Below are 21650 nucleotides of genomic sequence, written 5' to 3'. Positions count from 1 at the left end.
TAAATGTTGAACATTTGTGATGAAAGCATATTTTAAAATTTATATACACAGGAGACATTGTTCAAACATGTTATTTTTTATATGTCATAGTTCTAAACACCGTGGACAATTTTAAGTTGTTAAGGCAGAAGCATCTTTCAGCTAAAATTAGTTTTCTATAAAGCTGTGGTGGATTTTTTAAAAATCACACTGGCAGCTATTTGTAGTAACATAGGCTGCCATGAGTAGTCTCCTAAGCAGTTAATCATGCAATTTATGAGGTACCTCATGGCCATTATTGACGATTTGTCTGTTTTGTCCACTTTACCAAAAATTCCTACTCAAAAGTGATAATGGACTCTAAAGTATATTATCTATTTCTGTGGAATAGGAAAAGCTCACTTTGTTCTTGGGCAGTAATTTTTCATAAAACACCAGACAGCACCTCCACAAGTACAGACATGATAGCATTGGTGAATGAGAAAAATTAGAAGTAATGAATGGCAGAACCATTGCTTTCTATGTGTTGGGCATTGTGATAAATTTATCTTTATTGTATTTAATATCATTAAATTGGCACTGTTATCCTTCTCATTTTTATAGACAAGAAAATTGAGGGTTTCACCTTGTCTTGTAAAACCAAGAGAGTGTTACTCCAAAGCCTGAACTCTATTCTTCCCAAGGGTTCAAGATTCCTGGACCATATACTTACTAAACACCTCTTATGTGCCAGCCATTCAGGATAAAATTGGGAGCAAAACTAGCCATCGACCCTGCCCTCATAACATTTAGTGAAAGGAGGGTAGAGGCATGAACTAAGTGACCATGCAAATAGATGTATAAATTGTAAACTGTGACAAGTACTTGTATGGAGAGGTACCTAGGGCCATGAGAACAGACAAACAAGGAATCCAATCTAGCTAATTCAGCATGGCATCACTGAGCCACGGGCACCTGGACCAAGATCTAAAGGATAAACAGTTGTGAACTGGTCAAGGAGCTGGAGAGGAAGTTCCTAGGCTTAGGGAAGGTGTGGTAAGAACTCATGACAAGAAGGAAATGAGGTGTTCAGTCATTGGGAGGAGACCAGTTTGGCTAGAAGGTAGAGGATGTCGGGGAGACACTGGGAGGATCACAATGAGAATTGGAGAGACTGTAATAGAAATTTTAGAATCAGAAGAGAACTTTGTATTATATGCAGATTACAAATATACAAATTTCAATAGGTTTTTTCTTTAGTAGCAATAACCAATAAAAAACAGAAATGGAAAAGCAATGCCATAAGAGAAACTGATGATATAAAAGCCTGAAGAATACTTTTTATAAAAATGCCAGAGCCCAAGTGAAAAAAGATTAAGAAAGATTAAGACATAGCGCTAGATCTGAACAAGTAGACATGTCATGCTCTTGTAGGGAAAATTAATATAATCAGAATGTCTTTCTTCTGAAATCAATGTAAAAATGTGATACAACTTTACTAGAATCCCATCGTGGGTTTCTTCAGAAGTGGAGAGTGATTTTAAAGTCTGTATTAAATATGAATGCTTGAGAATATCGTCAGGATATTTCTGGAAAAGAATTTTGGTAAGGAGAAACTGCTTTCCCAAATAGTAATAGTTACTACAAAGCAACTGCAGTCGTTAACAACATGATACAGCGACAGTGAAAGAGAAAAAGATCAATGAAAAATTACAGTTCAGATGTATTTGTGAGAACTTTGTGTGTTTGAAAAAATAAAATACACTGGGAATATCTTTATTTTCAAAACTTTAAAAGCCTGATATTAGAAACATATACTGTTCCAATTGTGATTTTTAGATGTTATTAAGACCATATTATTTCTTATGTACATATCTCTGTAATGTATTTCAAACATATATGTATCATTAATTAGATTAGCTTAGACATTTTACCTTTCTAGGAAACAGAGTGCATTTTCAAGTATAACTTAATGTTTCCGTGACAGTGGTACTATTACATTTTTAGTAGCTCAAAATGTGAATGTTAACTTACCAAATCCACCTTTGACCACAGGATAAAATGAGATAGCAGATTTTTAAATGTTTAAGAAGTTGATAGATACTGCTGCAGCAACCAATTAGATGCTTGTAAAGCGACAGTACATATATACATATTTCAATCAGAGTGATTAAGATTTGTTGAATATTCTTGAAGAACCTACGAACTCTGGTCTAGGTGAATAACTATTTAAGTTGCCAAAAGTTTAGCCACATAAGTACAGGGTCTTTAAAGTATGAAATTGATTAAAATAGATCCATATTTCTCAAGGTAATAATGATAAATTCACACACAAATGGGTTAGGTACTTAAGTTTCTAGAATTATATCTGCAGATCTTTTCTAAAGTTTACCTATTCATCTTCATTCATGTCTTTATCATCATCCAGTCAACTCATTAACTCTCCAGATAGGATAGAGAATGGTGACACACAATTTTGTTTCATTTGTGTAAGTGAAACTTTAAGTCTGAAAATTATAACTACTGGATTGTAATTGTAAAATCTGTGTTATTAATAACAAGAGTTACGTGGTTTCTCAGGACAAAGAAATTTGAAACGTGAACAAATCTTAAACCTGGAAGAGGAAAAATCAGAAGAGCGTAATTTAATGTCTTGAATTAATCACAATGAACACTTGTCTTTGATTTTAAAGGATGCTTTACTTGAACTGCTCTCTATTTTTTATACAGGGAAGATGTGAGAACAGCAAATGTAATTGCGGCAGAAGCTGTAACCTGCCTTGTGATCGACAGAGAGTAAGTACTTTGCTTTCTTATGCATATTACACACTCATATCAGTGACACACATAAGTTCCTGGGATGAGACATCACTTCATGGAGCTATTAATACTTGTTTTATATCTTTTTATTGAAAATGAGTTTTATATTTGATTCTCATTCCCTGTTATTCTTGGAAGTGGTTCACTCTGCCATTCTAACTTTGTGATTTTTAATAAGGTACTTAAACCACATGAACGTCACCTCAGTTAGCTCATTTGTGAACTGGGGATAATGCATCATCATGTTGTGAGCACTGATGAGAACACGTGAGAAAATCATCTGTCCAAGTGGTCTTTACCCAGGAGACACTCAACCAGTGCTGTTGGTGTAAATTTTTAGAAATTTGTTGTTATTATTGTTACTAGGAAATGGACTATGCCTTGAGCATGTTTTAGTTTTCTCTATTCTTCCATCCCCAGATTCCTAAAATAGAAGTCTTTAGGAAGACATTTTTGGAGAAAGCATCAGTTCTAGACATAGGCATGTTTAGGGTCATTCCAAGTTTGTTCGGTGACACATCCGCCTGTTCCTTCTCTGTATTCTTCCTTGCTAGTCTCATTACCTGAATGCTTTATTGGTTAGACTAAAATGTCAGATTATTTTTTGACTCTCCAAGAGCCTGAGTAGAATGCTCCACCACCTGGAAGCAGTCCTCCAAACATTTTCTCATTGCTGTGTTTGTGGATACATCATCACAAAAGCCAAGTGCCTGACCCGGGAGAAGAACTGTAAAGCATCCATTTTAGTGGAGCCCTTGCAGCTGGAATAGGCTGTGTCAGTGTGGAATGAAAGTGAGTGGCAGATATGATCAGAATGATGGAGTTGAATGTTGAGCTCAGGAGACTCTGGATGAAGAGAAATCCCACTTGATTTACAGATCTTACTTTTCCATGCCCCTCTGTGCTGGATCGCTAGAACCGGAGGGCATCATTGCAGGATGATAGCCACGTGTGTGTGCTGAGTCACTTCACTTGTGTCCGACTCGTGACCCTATGATCCGTGGCCCACCAGGCTCCTTAGTCCATGGGATTCTCCAGGCAAGAACACTGGAGTGGGTTGCCATGCCCTTCTCCAGATGATGTCTATGCTGCTGTTGCTAAGTCGCTTCAGTTGTGTCCGACTCTGTGCGACCCCATAGACGGCAGCCCACCAGGCTCCCCCGTCCCTGGGATTCTCCAGGCAAGAACACTGGAGTGGGTTGCCATTTCCTTCTCCAATGCATGAAAGTGAAAAGTGAAAGGGAAGTCATTCAGTTGTGTCTGACTCTTAGCAACCCCATGGACTACAGCCTACCAGGCTCCTCCATCCATGAGATTTTCCAGGCAAGAGTACTGGAGTGGGGTGCCATTGCCTTCTCTGAGATGATGTCTATACCCATGAATATTTCTGAAATAGATACTCTTCTTCTGGTTCCCAGAAACAACAACTACCTATTCATTCTTTCTTTCATTTGATTAGTGTCTTTTTGAGGCTTTATCACATACAAGGCATTGTTAGGTGCTATAAGAAGAATTAAATGAGCAGCACAGATCCTGGTTTGAGGAGTAACTTCTAGTAGAGGCACTGTGGCATTTACAAATAACCATCAAGTAAAGAAGAATGTAAGAAGGTCCAGAACCCACATTTGTGGGAGTCGACAACTTCTGGGGAGAATCAGAGAAGTCTTCATGAATAAATGGTTTCATTAGGTAGATCTATAAGCATAGGAGCAGCAAGAGAAATAGAGTGAATAGCATCAGCAGTACTCAGAGTAGAGCTATAAGCTATTTCAGCTGGCTAAAGTAAAGCTGCATTAAGGTAGTTGGAGGAGGAAGTGTGACAAGTAAGTTCACACACATGTTGGGGCTGGTTCAACAAGATCACCAAATGGTGGAGAAGGGTAACTATGACAATTCTGTGCAGCAAAATAGTGTCACTAGGACACTGAGAAGGCTGTATGAGATGAATTAGAGGGAGAGGATACAGACAGAGTATCTGGTTAGCAGTCTGTAAATCTCAGTGGTCATCATGAGATCATAAATAGGAGGCATTGTAAGAATAAAGACATAAACCCAGAGGGCTGAGCACTTGCCTGAATGTGAAGAGTAAGAAAGAAACTTAGAAGATCTAGGAGTATAGAAAAAGAATTAGTTTGGGAGGCATAAGAGTTATTCAATAAAAATATAATGAGTTTGACATACAAGTTGGACACTTAGGAACAGGTGCCTAGCAGGAGGTAGAAAATGTGGGACAAGAATGCTTGTTAAGAGTTAACTTGAAATTAACCTAAAAATTGATTACATAGAGTTAACAACTGAAGCCATAAAACTGGATGGAATTGCATGAAAGAATAGAAAAGATTAAAAGATCAAGTTTAGAATTCGGGAAAATTCTTACATGTAAAAATGAGGCAGAGGAAGAAAACCAGTGATAAAACTGAAATGTTAGCAATCAGAATGGTGTAGGAAACCTCAGATACCAAGAGAAGATTTCAAGAGAAAAAGGATAATCAGCAGAAATAAATGCAAGTGAGAAACTGAGAAGCATACATATAGAGAGAAAAGGGCAACACATTTAGCAACCTGGGAGAAAAATACATAATAAAATGGTGAAAGTGGAATCCAGATTTCAAAGAGTGGGTGGGTACTGAGGAAGTGAGAGCATTGAAACTAAAGGATTTTTTTTCTTTCAAGAAATTTAGGCTAAACAAAGAAAATAAAAAAGAGAGAAGGGAGGGCACATGAGGTAATAGTGAGGTCTTGGAGAGTTTCCTTGTGATGGTTCTACACAAACCTTGAGGAAGATGGGCTTCCCGGGCAGTCCAGTGGTTAAGACGTTGTGTTTCCTTGATTGGGAAACCAAGATCCCACATGCCATGGTGGCCAAGTTAGAAAAGAAGAAAGAGGCAGGGCTGGGAGTGACGCTTGATAGAAATGTGTCCACAGGGGAGGAAATTGTGAGCAAATAGGGAAAGAGAAATTGGAAAACACATTTTGTTTTGTTTTTTTTAATTTTCTGAAGATAGTGAAAAAGAGAATAGGTAGAAAATTTGTAGAGATGTAAACAAGGAAAGTGATGGTAACTTGAATGGCCTTAATCTTCCCTCTAAAGCACAAGAGAATCTGATGAGGGAAGAATGACAGGGAGGCTGAGGGCTTGCCTGCTGATGGAAGATGGAGGGGTATTTGTATCAGTTTATATACCTACTTTCCTTTGTAATGATTCTACCTGGAAGACGGGATGTTTAACAGAACAGGAAACTGAAGTCCATAAAAGTTTAATAACTTCTTAAGGCTTTGTGGTTGATATTAAAGCCCAGATTAATCAAGGCATGGAAACAAACTATTGGGACACCGAGAATTATCCAGCATGGGTTCTTCAGTTTCATTGACTGAGATCCCAGGAGATGAAGGAGCATCAAGTAGCATCACATACATACTTTTGCCCGTATCCATTTTCTTTTTTCAAACCTACTTGTATATAGTGGGCAGTGAGGAGTGTATGGACTTTGTCAAATAGAGTCCAAAGCTCAGCACTCGAATCTTTACTACACCATGTTATGACAATATGGGCAATTTATTTTAATTTAATTTCATTTTATTTTAAGTCTCAGTTTCCCTATCTGAAAACTGGGAGATGCCTAAATTATAAAATTGTTTCGAAGATCAAACAATTTAATATATGTCAAGGTCCATACACAGCACAAGATATGTAGGGAGCGCTCAATCAATATGCCCCTTCCTCTTCTTAGAGAAGGTAACTGGAATCTCCTGGATTTAGTAGTTTTTTTCTCTCTAGTCAGCATAAGTTTATCGTCAGAAGTGTATGCAGAGAACATACCTTGAGGGAGATCTAGCTTAAAACATAAATAGAGAGAAGATGGCTTGAGTCTAGGGCTCAAGAGATGCATTTCTATGCTCTTATCAGAGGAGTTGGGATTCCCACCAAATGTTGAATCCCAGCTTAAAAAAGAAATTAAACTGTAACTGAAGGATCTTGTCATAATCCTGCTGCTAGTAGCTAATTTATGGCCAATTAAGGGAGCACCAGGGCTTCACCCATGAGAACAGATGGCAGGCATTAGAACTGTCGACACATGGAGCTTCTTTCACAAGTTTACAACTGAGGTACCATGTTATGTAAGCCAGTGATTATGCTTTATTGTTCCAGAGGGAGAGCAAAAGAACATCATTGTAACTAATCATGCATGTCGGAAATTTTTTTTTTTAAATCTCATTGACAAACTAGAAAGTGATAAACAGATACATGTTGTTCTCAAGAAGCATTCTTTGAGGATCAGTTTCTTACATTATTTTCATAATTATCTGCAGTGATTCTAAAATTCATGAAAATTGACATAAAGAATTTGAATCTAACAGAACAATCTATTTCCATTAATAACATTCTTGAATACATAAAACACAACTAAGTATATTTAGAATATCTTATTTTAGAATCCATGAAGAGAAATAAATGTGAACGTGAGTATATCTTTGTGGCCCATAATCAGTTATGCAATCCACTTCTTCATTGGTGTGGTAAGTTATTAGTAAAGTTACGAGTTTAAGTAAGACATTTTTTGATACATTGAGATCACTAATAATTTTATTACTGTTTTTAACAAAGAGTCACATATTTTCCCCCAGAAAATTAAAATCTAAGAGTCTAAACTCTATCCCTCATTTACTGTATAACTCTAAGATGCAGCCATATTGGTTATGAAAGTTGAAATGTTTTCATGCTAGTTGGTAAACAGCAATGGTATGAGTTCCCTTTGTGTTTCTCCCACCCCTTTGCTCCCTGGTCCTCTGCTTCATCCAGCCAGGAATCTCCAGCCCTATCCTTGATCCAACAACTAGAAAAGGGTATTTGGCATATACCAGGACCAGTATCCCTGGAGAAGAAAATAGAAACCCACTCCAGTATTCTTGCCTAGAGAATCCTGTGGATAGAGAAGCCTGGTGGGCTGCTGTCCATGGGGTCACACAGAGTCGGACACAACTGAAGCAACTTAGCATGCATGCATGCATCGGAGAAGGAAATGGCAACCCACTCTAGTATCCTTGCCTGGAGAGTCACAGGGACAGAGAGGAGCCTGGTGGGCTGCCGTCTATGGGGTCGCACAGAGTCGGACACGACTGAAGTGACTTAGCAGCAGCAGCAACAGGACCAGTATCCATCCTGATCCATCAATTCCTGCGTCATAAGACTTGTCCCAAGACCTATACAAAATATAGTAGCAAATAGGTTACCAAGAAAGATTGGATGTAGAGAAAAAGTCACTGGAACTGGTAAGCTGAAGACGCTTTCTCAACACCCAAACTGGAGCCTAGGTATTAAAACTGAGATTAGAGCCAGATTAGGAAATTTTTACATTTATTCATTACAAAAGATAAAGACGAATGCCTGGTTCTGTATCAGCTACTTGGGCTGGGGAGAGGAACAAGACACAAGTTCAGTATAGGTCTGAAAACTGAGTACATAGGGCAAACTCATTAAACTCATATATCAAAATTGTGGTTGTTATTCCTTTATCAGTGCTGGTAGCAAAACCTCCTCTCTGTTTATTCATCCTATTCTCCACAGGTAGCCTCTTTAGCCACATCTGCATCAGTTTCCAAGGATAGTGCTTCTGATCCTAGCCTCTACCCAGATCTACTCTTGCTTGTGGTGGGTTGGTGCCTTCTTCCATTCCTTATTTGCTATGGCTATTCAGTGTCAACTCCAAGTTGAAGGCAAAATAAACAAAAATACTGAATCTACTGAATCCACGCTCTGGACTCTGTAGAATAAGCAATGGGCCAACCAGGCTGGAGTCAAGGAAGCCATCCACATCAGGACTTAGGATGTCAGAAGAGATGCAAAAAGATGACAAAATAGTAATTATTCAACTTCTCTCGGGGAGGGTGCTATTGATGTTTTTGACAAGCAACTTGGTGAAGGGTGGGACTCACTAAGGCTCACGCTCAAGCAGGAATGGAGGATCACAGAACTTCCCCACAAAAATGATGGGTTAGTTAAGTGCAGGAGGTTTATTCTGAGTGGGGTATGTAAATATGAAGCCTTAGCTCCATGACTTAAACCAAGGATAGGATAAGTTTTTCTATAAAAGACCAGATAACCAATATTTCACACTTTGTAAGCCAAATGACCTTTGCATCTACCCAATTCTACCACTGTAATGCAAAAGCAATCAAAGACAATAAGTAAATGAACATGTCTTTGTTTCAATAAAGGTGTATGGATGATGGAATTTGAATTTCTTATTGTTTTTAGAGGTCAAGAAGCATTATTCATCTTTTGAAACTTTCTTGTTCCTGCCACTTAAAAATGTACAAATTATTCTCAGCTGATGGCCATACAAGAAACAGTCAATGGGCTGAATTTAACCTGTGAGCTGTAGTTTGCTAACCCCTAACTTACTTAACCAACATAAAAAAATTGATTGCTGCCTCCAGTGGTCCTCTATCTAATCTTCCTCCAGGCTCTGCTCAACCTGTCTTTTAAATGAAGCAAAAACAGAAAGAATACTGGTTTGAAGTGCATTCTGGTGTTGGTCTTCCCAATGCCATCTGCCAACTTGCTTTCCTGTCTCTGACACCCTTCACCTCTAGTTTCCTCATCACATTACTCTTCTACATGCACTACTCTTTCTGATTACACTCCCCACCCCTGCCACACACACATGCTTTCTTCTTTATCTTTTTGGTTACACCACATGACATGCAGGATCTTAGTTCCTCCACCAGGGACTGAACTTGCACCCCACTACAGTGGAAGAGCCTAACCACTATACTGCAGGAAAGTCCCTGGTCCCTATTCTTAATTTCACTCTTGCAATCTCAAGGACTTCGCTTCAGGCTTTGTATTAATTTGAGTAGTAGCTACATGAAGATGATTGTCTGTGGGTTACTTACATTTTAATGACTTACCCCTGAAGACTGAAAAATCACAAAAATCCAGAAGGTTTTAGAATTTCGGAGGGAGGGAGAGGGGAAGGACCGTATGGAAAGATTTGATGACAGCAGAATCTTTCCAGCACTGTTCTTACCCTACCATTCTCACCAGGCCAGTCTCATGGAGGCCCATGCATCCAGTGGCGTATGCCCCACCTATGTCATCTGTTTCTTTATATATATACATCTGTTATCTTTATATATATATATATATCTTATACCAGTCTTTGTCCACATGGCAAGACTATGGGGACTCCAGATGCCACACAGCATGTAGTCACACTACTTAACTGATAGGGTGATGAATTTAAAATTTTTCAGAGCTTCAGCCTGTCCCACAGTCTAAGTGGATTTTACTTTGATTCATTTTCTAAAATGAAATCCGGGGTGATGTGAGGGTATTTGCAGGATGAACACGAGAGGACAAACGTACTTTGCTAGAATGTGATCATTCAGTTGTGATCATTTGGGCTTGTCTTTTTTATGGAGCTGTTATTGATTGGTGTGCTTTACAAAAAAATATTTATTAAGCAGGAGAGAGAAAATCCAGAAGCTTGAAAGAGAGTCATTACATTGGTTCATTTTACTCATGGAAGTTGAATTATAGCATGCCCTGAGCAAGCCTGATCTAACTACAAAATAAGCACATAGCTACTGGAAAAGGGTCATATCCAGAGATAGTATTAGTGGTTTAAACCCATGGAAAGAGGTGAATGGGACTGCTCTTCATCACATATGCATGTTGTAGTGCTTTAAAATGGTACACCCTCCTCCTCTTGCAAGTAGTTATAGAAATTACATATAGCATTACTGACAAGAGAACTCACTGAGAAGGCCTGGTCTCTTGTTTCATTTACCCAAATAGAACTTACTGGTTCCTGGCCCAACATCAGTCACTCAGACATCTAGTATTTGAGGAGTTTTGAGGCAAATGTATAAATATGACAGTACTTATTTCTATCCCTATTGTACAGATAATTTCCAGCTCTAATTTGTTGAGTCCCAAACACACTGAGCTTCTAACATTATTCTTTGGTAAATCTGACTCTATTCAAAGTAAAAGCTAGCTTGTTGGTAGGTCATTAGTTAAAATTTAGCACTTTTTTGTTTAAAAATTCTTATTAAAAATGTTTTAGATATTCATCAAGTTAGTCAAAAAGTCAAAGCAGAAATTCAGGATACAGAAAGTAGAAGGAGTTGTCACAGACCCCCGGCCAGTAAGAGACCATTCAAGGAAAACACTCCTCTTCCCCCATCCTTCATGCCACTCTCCACCTTGCTCTGCTGAGACTAAGAACTAGACCTTGTTATGGAGAATTGTTTATGGAACTGGATACTATTGGCATTTTGAATCAGAGAGTTGGTTTTGGTGGAGGGCTGTTCTGTGCATTGTAAAATGTTTAGTGGCATCTTGACCTCTACCCATTAAATACAAGTAAAATTCCCCGAAAACCCCAATGTGACAACAGAAAGTGTCCCCAGATATTTCCAGCATCACTCAAGGGGAAATCACCCTCGCTGGGAAGGACACAGCCACAGCTGGCTAGATGGCAATAAAGTGCTCTGATGCCATGGCAGTAGAGCTTATGCCAGAGGTGTTCCAGAGGAAGCAGCTCATAACAGGGAAACTACATGAGGGGAGGTGTGCTGGGGAAGCTGCTGGCTGCTTGGTATTGCTGAACTCCAAGTACTATAATAGCCATACCCTGGAGAAGGTTGTACAAAATCCGAGCAATCTGACTGGAGCCAGGAAGCAAATCGCTTTATTCTTGCAGTATCTCCCCGGTGGCAAAGTTTCAGTGCCAGTTGGCAAAGAAAAAAATTTAATGGCCCAATCCATTTTTTATAAAGCAGTTAAAAAGGGTGAATTTGGAACTGAAAAACAATAAATAAATCAATAACCAGTACAGATTACAAGCTAAATCCTATTGCAAGGTCCAGGGCCATAAATAGCAAAGTCTTTGTCTCAGTGCAGTTTAGTGGCTCAGTCATGTCCAACTCCTTGTCCATCACCAACTCCCTAAGTTTACCCAAACTCATGTCCATTGAGTCGGTGATGCCATCCAACCATCTCATCCTCTGTTGTCCCCTTCTCCTCCTGCCTTCAATCTTTCCCAGCATCAGGGTCTTTTCAAATGAGTCAGCTCGTTGCATCAGGTGGCCAAAGTATTGGAGTTTCAGCTTCAACATCAGTCATTCCAATGAACACTCAGGACTTATCTCCTTTAGGATGGACTGGTCGAATCTCCTGTCAGTCCAAGGGACTCTCAAGAGTCTTCTCCAACACCACAGTTCAAAAGCATCAATTCTTCAGAGCTCAGATTTCTTTATAGTCCAACTCTCACATCCATACATGACTATTGGAAAACCCATAGCCTTTACTAGATGGACCTTTCTTGACAAAGTAATGTCTCTGATTTTTAATATGCTGTCTAGCTTGGTCATTACTTTCCTGCCAGGGAGTAAGTGTCTTAATTTCATGTATGGGATCTTTTAAAGGCAGTCACCATTATCTTTACTACCTCCACCATAGTTTCAGTTCAGTTCAGTTCAGTCGCTTAGTCGTGTCCGACTCTGCGATCCCATGAATCATAGCACGCCAGGCCTCCCTGTCCATCACCAACTCCTGGAGTTTACTCAAACTCATGTCCATTGGGTCAGTGATGCCATCCAACCATCTCATCCTCTGTCGTCCCCTTCTCCTTCCGCCCCCAATTCCTCCCAGCATCAGGGTCTTTTCCAATGGGTCAACTCTTCGCATGAGGTGGCCAAAGTATTAGAGTTTCAGCTTCAGCATCAGTCCTTCCAATGAACACCCAGGACTGATCTCCTTTAGGATGGACTGATTGGATCTCCTTGCAGTCCAAGGGACTCTCAAGAGTCTTCTCCAACACCACAGTTCAGAAGCATCAATTCTTCAGTGCTCAGCTTTCTTTATAGTCCAATTCTCACATCCATACATGACCACTGGAAAAACCATAGCCTTGACTAGACGGATTTTTGTTGGCAAAATAATGTCTCTGTTGTATATACTTATAGGACAAAGGGATATGTGAGTCAAGTCTAAAGTTTGAATAGGGATTTTACAGGTTAAGCAGGGAGGGTAAATACAGCTCCTGTGAAAGGAAGGACAGACACAAATATGAGGAATTTGAAAATATTATTTTACAGTAAAAAGTGGAATATACCAAGAAAAGAGGATTTATGTGTCAAGGAACTGAACAGTGAACTAGACAGGTGGTGTGCTGGAAGATACTGTTAGAAAGAGATGGGGGCAGATTATAAAGAAATCTCCTAATAATCTCAAACTAAAGGTATATGATTTATCCTCTGGGCAATAAGGAACCATCAGAAGACAGCTGCTACTACAGTTTGTAAATATTTGCTTTTGAAGGAAGGGAGTAGAAGATCGATTCCAATGGGATGAACTCAAACAGGGAAACTAATAGGAGACTAAGGCAACAGTCCTAGCGGTTGCTCACTAGAATTTAAGAGTCTAAATTTAAATCTGATTTGATGTGTGTGTGTGTGTGTGTGTGTGTGTGTTAGTTGCTCTATCATGTCCAGCTCTCAATCCCATGGACCGTAGTCTGCCAGGCTCCTCTGTCCATAGGATTCTCCAAGCAAGAATACTGGAGTGGGTATACATTCCCTTCTCCTGGGGACCTTCCGACCCAGGGACCAAGATTCTTTACCATCTGAGCCATCAGGGAAGCCTTAAAGCAGATTTCAGGGAATAATTAAATGTGAGATATTAACAAAAAAGTGCTTCTGTCTTGGGAGACTTGGCAGATGTCTATAGTAGATCAAAAGTATGAAAGACAAAGCAGGTTCAGATGAAAGTACTGGGCAACTTGGTTAAGGATATAAGTTCAGTCTGTTGAAATGGTATTCAGATATTCAGATGGAGAAGCCCATTGACAGAAATGAGTTGTTTTCTTTTTTCCTGACAATCAGATGACAAAATGGAAAGTGATATTGGATTTCACCGTGTATCAATTTTAAAATACCACAATCACAGCTTTGGTTTTGTTAATTACAACTGTTTTATTTTCCACCAATGAGTAAATAATTCCTTTTTCCCCATTAATGTTTAAAACCTTTCTATATTTCTGAGGCTTGCATTTTTTTTCCATTGAATGTTTTAAGAACTGTTATTCAGAGACTCAGCAGTGTCTTTGGAATTCATAAGCCAGTTGTGTGAATGGATAAGAAAAAATTGTGAAAGATTTTAAATTAAAAAATCAATCTTAATTTCTTCAATTATAAAGAGAAGAGTTGAAATTTCATATTTGAATTCTCTTTATAAGTTTTCAGTGTAGAGTTTTGGCTATTAATTTGGGAAAGGGATTATAGTGCTTCTGTTGCTCTTAAAGATAAAGCAGGGAGGGAGATGCCAGGATCAGTTTCTGAGAGAAGCTTAACAATCACTTTAAAAATCAATAGTGTAATTACTAGATTTGAAAGCTGAATTCTGCTTCAGATATTCCCATTGCTTTTTTTGTAGAGTTTAGTGGTTTTTCTTACTTTAGTAGGCACACTTCCTGGTGAGACTGTTATTACAGGCCCAGCTGGGTCATAAAGATCTAAAACTTTCCTTTTCTTTTCAATATGCCTAGCAGTTGGTACTTATTTTGAAACTCACAGCATAGACACATGACTTGGATTACCATCAGCTACAATAACACTGAAATTTTATTCCCAGACTAAGATTTGATTACAAAGAAGAACTTTGCAGAATTTACTAGTTTGGATGAAGTGTAATGGTTGTATTATGCACCACCTGGCTACAATCATGTAATTGAACTAATATTAAAACAAAAATCAGAATGCAAAGACAAATCATGATCTGGTAGTTAATAAAGATGATGTCCTCCCAGATGAATGAAAGATAGTATATTTACATGTAGATGAGAAATCTAATTGGGCTGAGTGGAAACTTATTTATTGTGTTGTACTCACAGGGTTGTTTTTTTTTCTCTTTTCTTTGTCTTGTTTTTACCTTTTTATATAGTTGATGTCAGGTGATTATAAGCTTATTAGCTGCGCCCTAAGAAAAATTAGAAAGCACAGAAAAATATAAATATAATCCCACCATTCAAAGGTAACTACTGTTAATATTTCAGTGAAAAGTGAAAGTGTTAGCCGCTCAGTTGTGTCCAACTCTTAGTGACCCTAGGGACTGTAGCCTGCCAGGTTCCTCCATCCATGGGATTTTCCAGACAAGAATACTGGAGTAGGTTGCCATTTCCTTTTCCAGGGGATCTTCCCAACCCAGTATCGACCCTGGATCTGCCTCATTGCAGGCAAACTCTTTACCATCTGAGCTACCAGGCAAGCCCTAGTATTTCAGTTTATTACCTTAAATAGTGACATCACACTGCCTAATTTTTTTCCTACTTTGTCCACATACAGGGGTAGAATAAATAGTACTTGCATACACACAGACAGATACATATACAGATAGACAAATTTACCCTGTCATTTATTGAACATATGTGCCAATCACGGAGCTAGCTGGGATAGATAGTTAGCTTGATGAAAAGGTATACACATATGTACATATGTGCATACATAATTACTGTCACAGCAAACAGGAAAAGAATACTTTTTATCTTCCATTTTAATGTTACACTTGGCTCTAGAGAGTTGAAATATCATATCACTGCAATATGGCTTATAAATGGAGAAGGAGGATCCTCTCTGCAAGGGCCATTACATCATGCTGCTTTACCATATTGTATTAGTTATTTGTTGTTCACTTGCTAAATCATGTCTGACTCTTTGTGACCCCATGGACTGTAGCACACCAGGCTCATATTAATAAAAATATCTTATGAGCAGAAGTTGAGTCTTAAAAATGGCCATATAAGCTCATTTTAATTTTTAGTTTTGTAAAGAGTTCTTTGCATATATCTTTTTTTCCCCTTAGAATAATTTCCTTGAGGAGTTACTCAGCAGTAGAATGACTGATTCAAAGTAAATATATATTTTTATTTTTGCTTATTTTTAAAGGTTTTGTTGAAGTATAGTTGATTTACAATATTATGAGTTTCAGGTATACAGTATCTGTTCAGTTCAGTTCAGTTCAGTTCAGTTCAGTTGCTCAGTCATGTCTGACTCTTTGCAACCCCAATCGCAGCACGCCAGGCCTCCCTGTCCATTACCAACTACCAGAGTTTACTCGAACTCATGCCCATCGAGTCGGTGATGCCATCCAGCAATCTCATCCTCTGTCATCCCCTTCTCCTCCTGCCCCCAATCCCTCCCAGCATCAGGGTCTTTTCCAATGAGTCAACTCTTCACGTGAGGTGGCCAAAGTATTGGAGTTTCAGCTTCAGCATCAGTCCTTCCAATGGACACCCAGGACTGCTCTCCTTTAGGATAGACTGGTTGGATTTCCTTGCCGTCCAAGGGACTCTCAAGAGTCTTCTCCAACACCACAGTTCAAAAGCATCAATTTTTCAGCGCTCAGCTTTCTTCACAGTCCAACTCTCACATCCATACATGACTACTGGAAAAACCATAGCCTTGACCAGACGGACCTTTGTTGGCAAAGTAATGTCTCTGCTTTTTAATATGCTGTCTAGGTTGGTCATAAGTTTCCTTCCAAGGAGTAAGCGTCTTTTAATTTCATGGCTGCAGTCACCATCTGCGGTGATTTTGGAGCCCCAAAAAATAAAGTCTGACACTGTTTCCACTGTTTCCCCATCTATTTCCCATGAGGTGATGGGACAAGATGCCATGATCTTAGTTTTCTGAATGTTGAACTTTAAGCCAACTTTTTCACTCTCCTCTTTCACTTTCATCAAGAGGCTTTTTAGTTCCTCTTCACTTTCTGCCATAAGGGTGGTGTCAACTGCATATCTGAGGTTATTGATATTTCTCCCGGCAATCTTGATTCCAGCTTGTGCTTCTTCCAGCCCAGCGTTTCTCATGATGTACTCTGCATATAAGTTAAATAAGCAGGGTGACAATATACAGCCTTGACGTACTCCTTTTCCTATTTGGAACCAGTCTGTTGTTCCATGTCCAGTTCTAACTGTTGCTTCCTGACCTGCATACAGGTTTCTCAAGAGGCAGGTCAGGTGGTCTGGTATTTCCATCGTTTCAGAATTTTCACAGTTTATTGTGATCCACACAGTCAAAGGCTTTGGCATAGTCAATAAAGCAGAATAGATGTTTTCTGGAACTCTCTTGTTTTTCGTGATCCCAGCGATGTTATGCATTTGATCTCTGGTTCCTCTGCCTTTCTAAACCAGCTTGAACATCTGGAAGTTCACGGTTCATTGTAGCCTTGCTTGGAGCTGGCTTGGAGAATTTTGAGCGTCTTACTAGTGTGAAGATGAGTGCAATGTGCGGTAGTTTGAGCATTTCTTTGGCATTGCCTTCTTTGGGATTGGAATGAAAACGGACCTTTCCAGTCCTGTGGCCACTGCTGAGTTTTCCAAATTTGCTGAAATTGAGTGCATCACTTTCACACGCATCATCTTTAGGATTTGAAAATGCTACTGGAATTCCATCACCTCCACTAGCTTTGTTCGTAGTGATGCTTTCTAAGGCCCACTTGACTTCACATTCCAGGATGTCTGGCTCTAGGTGAGTGATCACACCATTACGATTATCTGGGTCATGAAGATCTTTTTTGTACAGTTCTTCTCTGTATCCTTGCCACCTCTTCTTAATATCTCCTGCTTCTGTTAGGTCCGTACCATTTCTGTCCTTTATCAAACCCATCTTATACAGTATAGTGATTCAATATTTCTATATATTATACTCCATTTAAGATTATCACAGAATATTGGGTATATTCCTTGTGCTGTACATTACATCTTTATATCTTATTTATTTTATACCTAGTAGTTTGTACCTCTTAATCTCCTTCCACTACCTTGCCCCTCCTCCTACCTTCTTCCCATTGGTAGCCAGTGCTCTGTTCTCTGTATCTGTGAGTCTGTTTCTGTTTTGCTATGTTGTTTGTTTTGTTTTTTAGATCCCATGTGTAAGTGAAATCATACAGTATTTGTCCTTCAATGTCTGACTTACTTCACTAAGTATAATATCCTCCCAATCTTCAAGAACACCTCTAATCATCTGATTCAGAGGAAAGTAAATATAGTTTTTGGAGATGTTTCTTAACTGAAACTCAGAGGCCAGGTTGATGTTAAGGATTATATAATTACAGATTATATTCTGATCCCTTAGAGTTGGGTAGCACAGTAGCCCTGAGTTGGTTGCAATTATAAAATCTGAATTAAAGTTTAGGCTATAGTTATAATCCTCCTGCAGTCAACACTGACCAGATTGCATTTGTAATGCTGAGCTCAATGCTGAGTGCCAGAGTTTAGAAAGATATTAACACATTAAATGTGACCAAAATGGTGGTGAGGGGGGAGGGATGGTGGTCTAGATGAGCTCTATGACAATCATAACATAGGAAGGAAAAAAAATCACCTTCCAGGTCCTTGCATGTTGTTGCAAATGACAGCATTTCAGTTTTGTTTTGTTTTTGTATGGCTGAGTAATATTTCATTGTGTATATATACTATTCATTCATCTGTTGATGGACTGTTATGTTGCTTCCGCATCTTAGCTACTATAAATAATGCTTCTATGAGCATTGAGGTGCGTATATCTTTTCCAGTTAGTGATTTTTTTTTTTAAATTTTGGCAAATACCCCGAAGTTAAATTACTGAATCACAAGGCAGTTCCAGCTTTATTTTTTGAGGAGTAGCCATACTGTTTTCCATAGTGACTATATCAATTTACAATCCCACCAATAGTGCACAGGGTTTTCTTTTTTCCACATCCTCCAACACTTTTTATTTGTTGCCTTTTTTTGTTTGTTTTTTAATATAATTTTATTTATTTTAATTGGAGGCTAATTACTTTACAATATTGTAGTGGTTTTTTTTATGTTAAAATAGTCTTTATTTTTGCTTTTTACAATTCTTCTTTTTTTTTATCATCTGTTAACCCTGACACAGCTTTCTGTAGGTACTATTATTCCCATCCCCATTTTATTTTTTTTATTTTTTCCATTTATTTTTATTAGTTGGAGGCTAATTACTTTACAATATTGTAGTGGTTTTGCCATACATTGACATGAATCCACCATGGGTGTACATGTGTTCCCCATCCTGAAACCCCCCCGCCCCACCTCCTCCGCATCCCATCCCTCTAGGTCATCCCAGTGCACCAGCCCAGAGCACCCTGTCTCATGCATCAAACCTGGGCTGGTGATCCATTTCACATATGATAATATACAGGTTTCATTGCCATTCTCCCAAATCATCCCACCCTCGCCCTCTCCCACAGAGTCCAAAAGCCACATCCTCCAACACTTGTTATTTGTTGCCTGTTTGATGATAATCTTTCTGACAGATGTGAGGTGATACCTCATTGTAGTTTTGATTTGCATTTCTGTGATGACTAGCTCTTGATGAGCATCTTTTCATGTGCCTGATGGCCATCTGCATATCTTCTTTGGGAAAATATCTATTCATGGCTTCTGCCCATTTTTAATTAGCTTTTTTTGATACTGATTACTATGAGTTCATTCTGTATTTTGAATTTGTTGTCCAGTTGCTAAGTCATCTGACCTTTTTGTGATCCCATGAACTGCAGCATGTCAGGCTTCCCTGTCCTTCAGTATCTCCCAGAATTTGCTCTAATTCATGTCCATTGAGTTGGTGATGCTGTCTAATCATCTTATCCTCCGCTGCCCTCTTCTCCTTTTGCCTTCTGTCCTTCCCTGGATCCAGGTCTTTTCCAGTGAGTCAGCTCTTCCCATCAGGTGGCCAGAGCATTGAAGCTTCATCTTTAGCATCAGTCCTTTGAATGAGTATTCAGGGTTGATTTCCTTTAGAATTGATTGGTTTGATCTCCTTATCAGATACATCATTATCAGATATCATTTGTAAATATTGTCTCCCATCCAAATGGGTCGTCTTCTCATTTTGTCAGTGGTTTTCTTTGTTGTGCAAAAGCTTTCAAGTTTATCTAGGTGCCTCTTGTTAATTTTCTTTTCTTTTTCTCTTTCCTGAGTACACAGATCCAAAAAATATTGCTAAGACTTATGTCAAGAATAATACTGCCTATGTTTTACTTTAGGAGTTTTATGATTTTCAGTTTTACATTTAGAATTTTAATTCATTTGGGTTTATTGTATATGGAATGAGAAAATGTTCTGATTTCACTTTCACATGTAGCTGTCCAGTTTTCTCAGCACCACTGATTGAAGGGACTGTACTTCTATATTGTATATTTTTGCCTTCAAATAATATACATATTTTTTAATTGTTGTCTAGGACCATTTTGCAGTTTACTCTGCAGTGGCAAGGTATGAGAACTTCTGTTACCCTGAAACCTGACCAGCACGATTTTTTGGTTGAAATAATCTTAGAAGACATGATGGTGCAAATCAGGCCAGGTCATGAAATATGTCATCATCCAAGAAGAGTTAGTTTGACATTTATTCTTTTCTTGTAATTGATACATGGAGCTTAGTTATTGACAATAAAAGCTTGAAAATAGTTCATTATTTTGCAATTGCTTCATTATCCTAAAGAAGAATAAACCCACTTAAAAAGCTTCAGAAAACTGTGAGAGTATATAAAAGCTTAAATAACGTTTTATCTGAAATGCCATAAGTTAACAGTAAAGGCTAACAGGGTACTGCAAAAGATGAACAGACAAGGAAAAACAAATTAACCAAGTGACTAGTTAAAGCATGGAGCAAACATCATGATGTAAGAAGGCCCCAATTTATAGATGATACACAGTGTACTCAATGGTGGAAAAGAAGGGAAGAGTTCAGAGAAATTAATGTGTTGATTTTCTCAATATGGTGCCTTTATTTTATTTATTTTTGCATAATTTTTCAAGATCTCTATTTCCTATATTTACATGAAGTAATTGCCAGTAGAATGGTTTTATTCTATTAATATAGAGGAAACTAACAGTCAGTCACACAACTGAGCCATCATATTTCCTATACAGTGTTAATAATAATGCAAATAATGTGATGGAACTTTAATAAGTACAATATTATATGCAAAATCAATTGAGTTTATGTCATTTGTTAAAATGTAAAACACACGTTAATTATCTTTTCCCCTCTAATTCTATATTTCTAAACATTTTTTTTATTGAAGTGTCATTGATTTACAATGTTGTATTAGTTTCAGCTATATAGGAAAATGATTCATGTATATATGTGTGTGTGTATATATATATACACAAACACCTTTTCAGATCCTTTCTTGTATAGGTTACTGTAGATTTTGATTATAGTTTCCTGTGCTTTACAGTAGGTCCTTGTTGGTAATCTATTTTATATATAATAGTGTATATAAATTAAATCCAAACTTCTGATTTATTCATATCCCTTCCCTAATCTTTGTTTTAATACTCTTTCATCTCATTTAACCCTCACAATAGTCTTATGAGAAAAGATGACATAAGATATTCCAGAAAAGGAAACTGAGAATCAGACTCAATGACTTTTTAGGGCCACATAGTGCAATGTCTGACTCTAAGACCAAGATCTGTCTAGTATACTGTGTTTCAGTTACTGCTTTTATATAAAAAATTGTGTTAACTAGTAAGCTAAATTCAGTTGGAGGAATCTTTTTAAAAGAGTAGAGTGGGCGAGATTAAGGCAGAGAAAATAAGTATGATGCTTTTGAAGTAAGGAAGTGTGTCAGTAGCCTGAATAACTTGGTATAAGATATCTAGCCTGCATCACTGGTTGAAGGATAATGCCATTAAGAGATACAGGGAATTTAACTGCAAGTCTTGATGGAAGATAATTCATGCAGTTAAGGCTAAGATGAATTTGGAGCACTGGTGAAATATGCATATGACACTGAGTGACATCATTGCCATATGGACCTGGAGAGTTCGAGGACATAGATATAGATTTGAAAGTATA

The 21650-nt window shown here is 38.2% G+C and overlaps 1 protein-coding gene across 2 annotated transcripts in view; it reads left to right on the top strand.

Annotated features, from left to right (window-relative positions):
* The window catches only part of PRKG1 (protein kinase cGMP-dependent 1), a 371505-nt gene that overhangs the window by 204864 nt on the left and 144991 nt on the right, over positions 1-21650 (top strand). For both annotated transcript variants that reach the window (XM_043476155.1, XM_043476154.1), the window contains one exon: positions 2689-2754. Coding sequence is in view for 1 of the 2 variants with exons in the window: in XM_043476154.1 (XP_043332089.1) it covers positions 2689-2754 (66 nt within the window). In the remaining variant the exon portion in view is untranslated. The remainder of the gene's footprint in view (positions 1-2688; positions 2755-21650) is intronic.

Source organism: Cervus canadensis, chromosome 8 (genome assembly GCF_019320065.1).
Source record: "Cervus canadensis isolate Bull #8, Minnesota chromosome 8, ASM1932006v1, whole genome shotgun sequence".
In the NCBI taxonomy this organism is placed as follows: Eukaryota; Metazoa; Chordata; class Mammalia; order Artiodactyla; family Cervidae; genus Cervus; species Cervus canadensis.
This window is presented reverse-complemented; position numbering and strand designations above follow the sequence as displayed.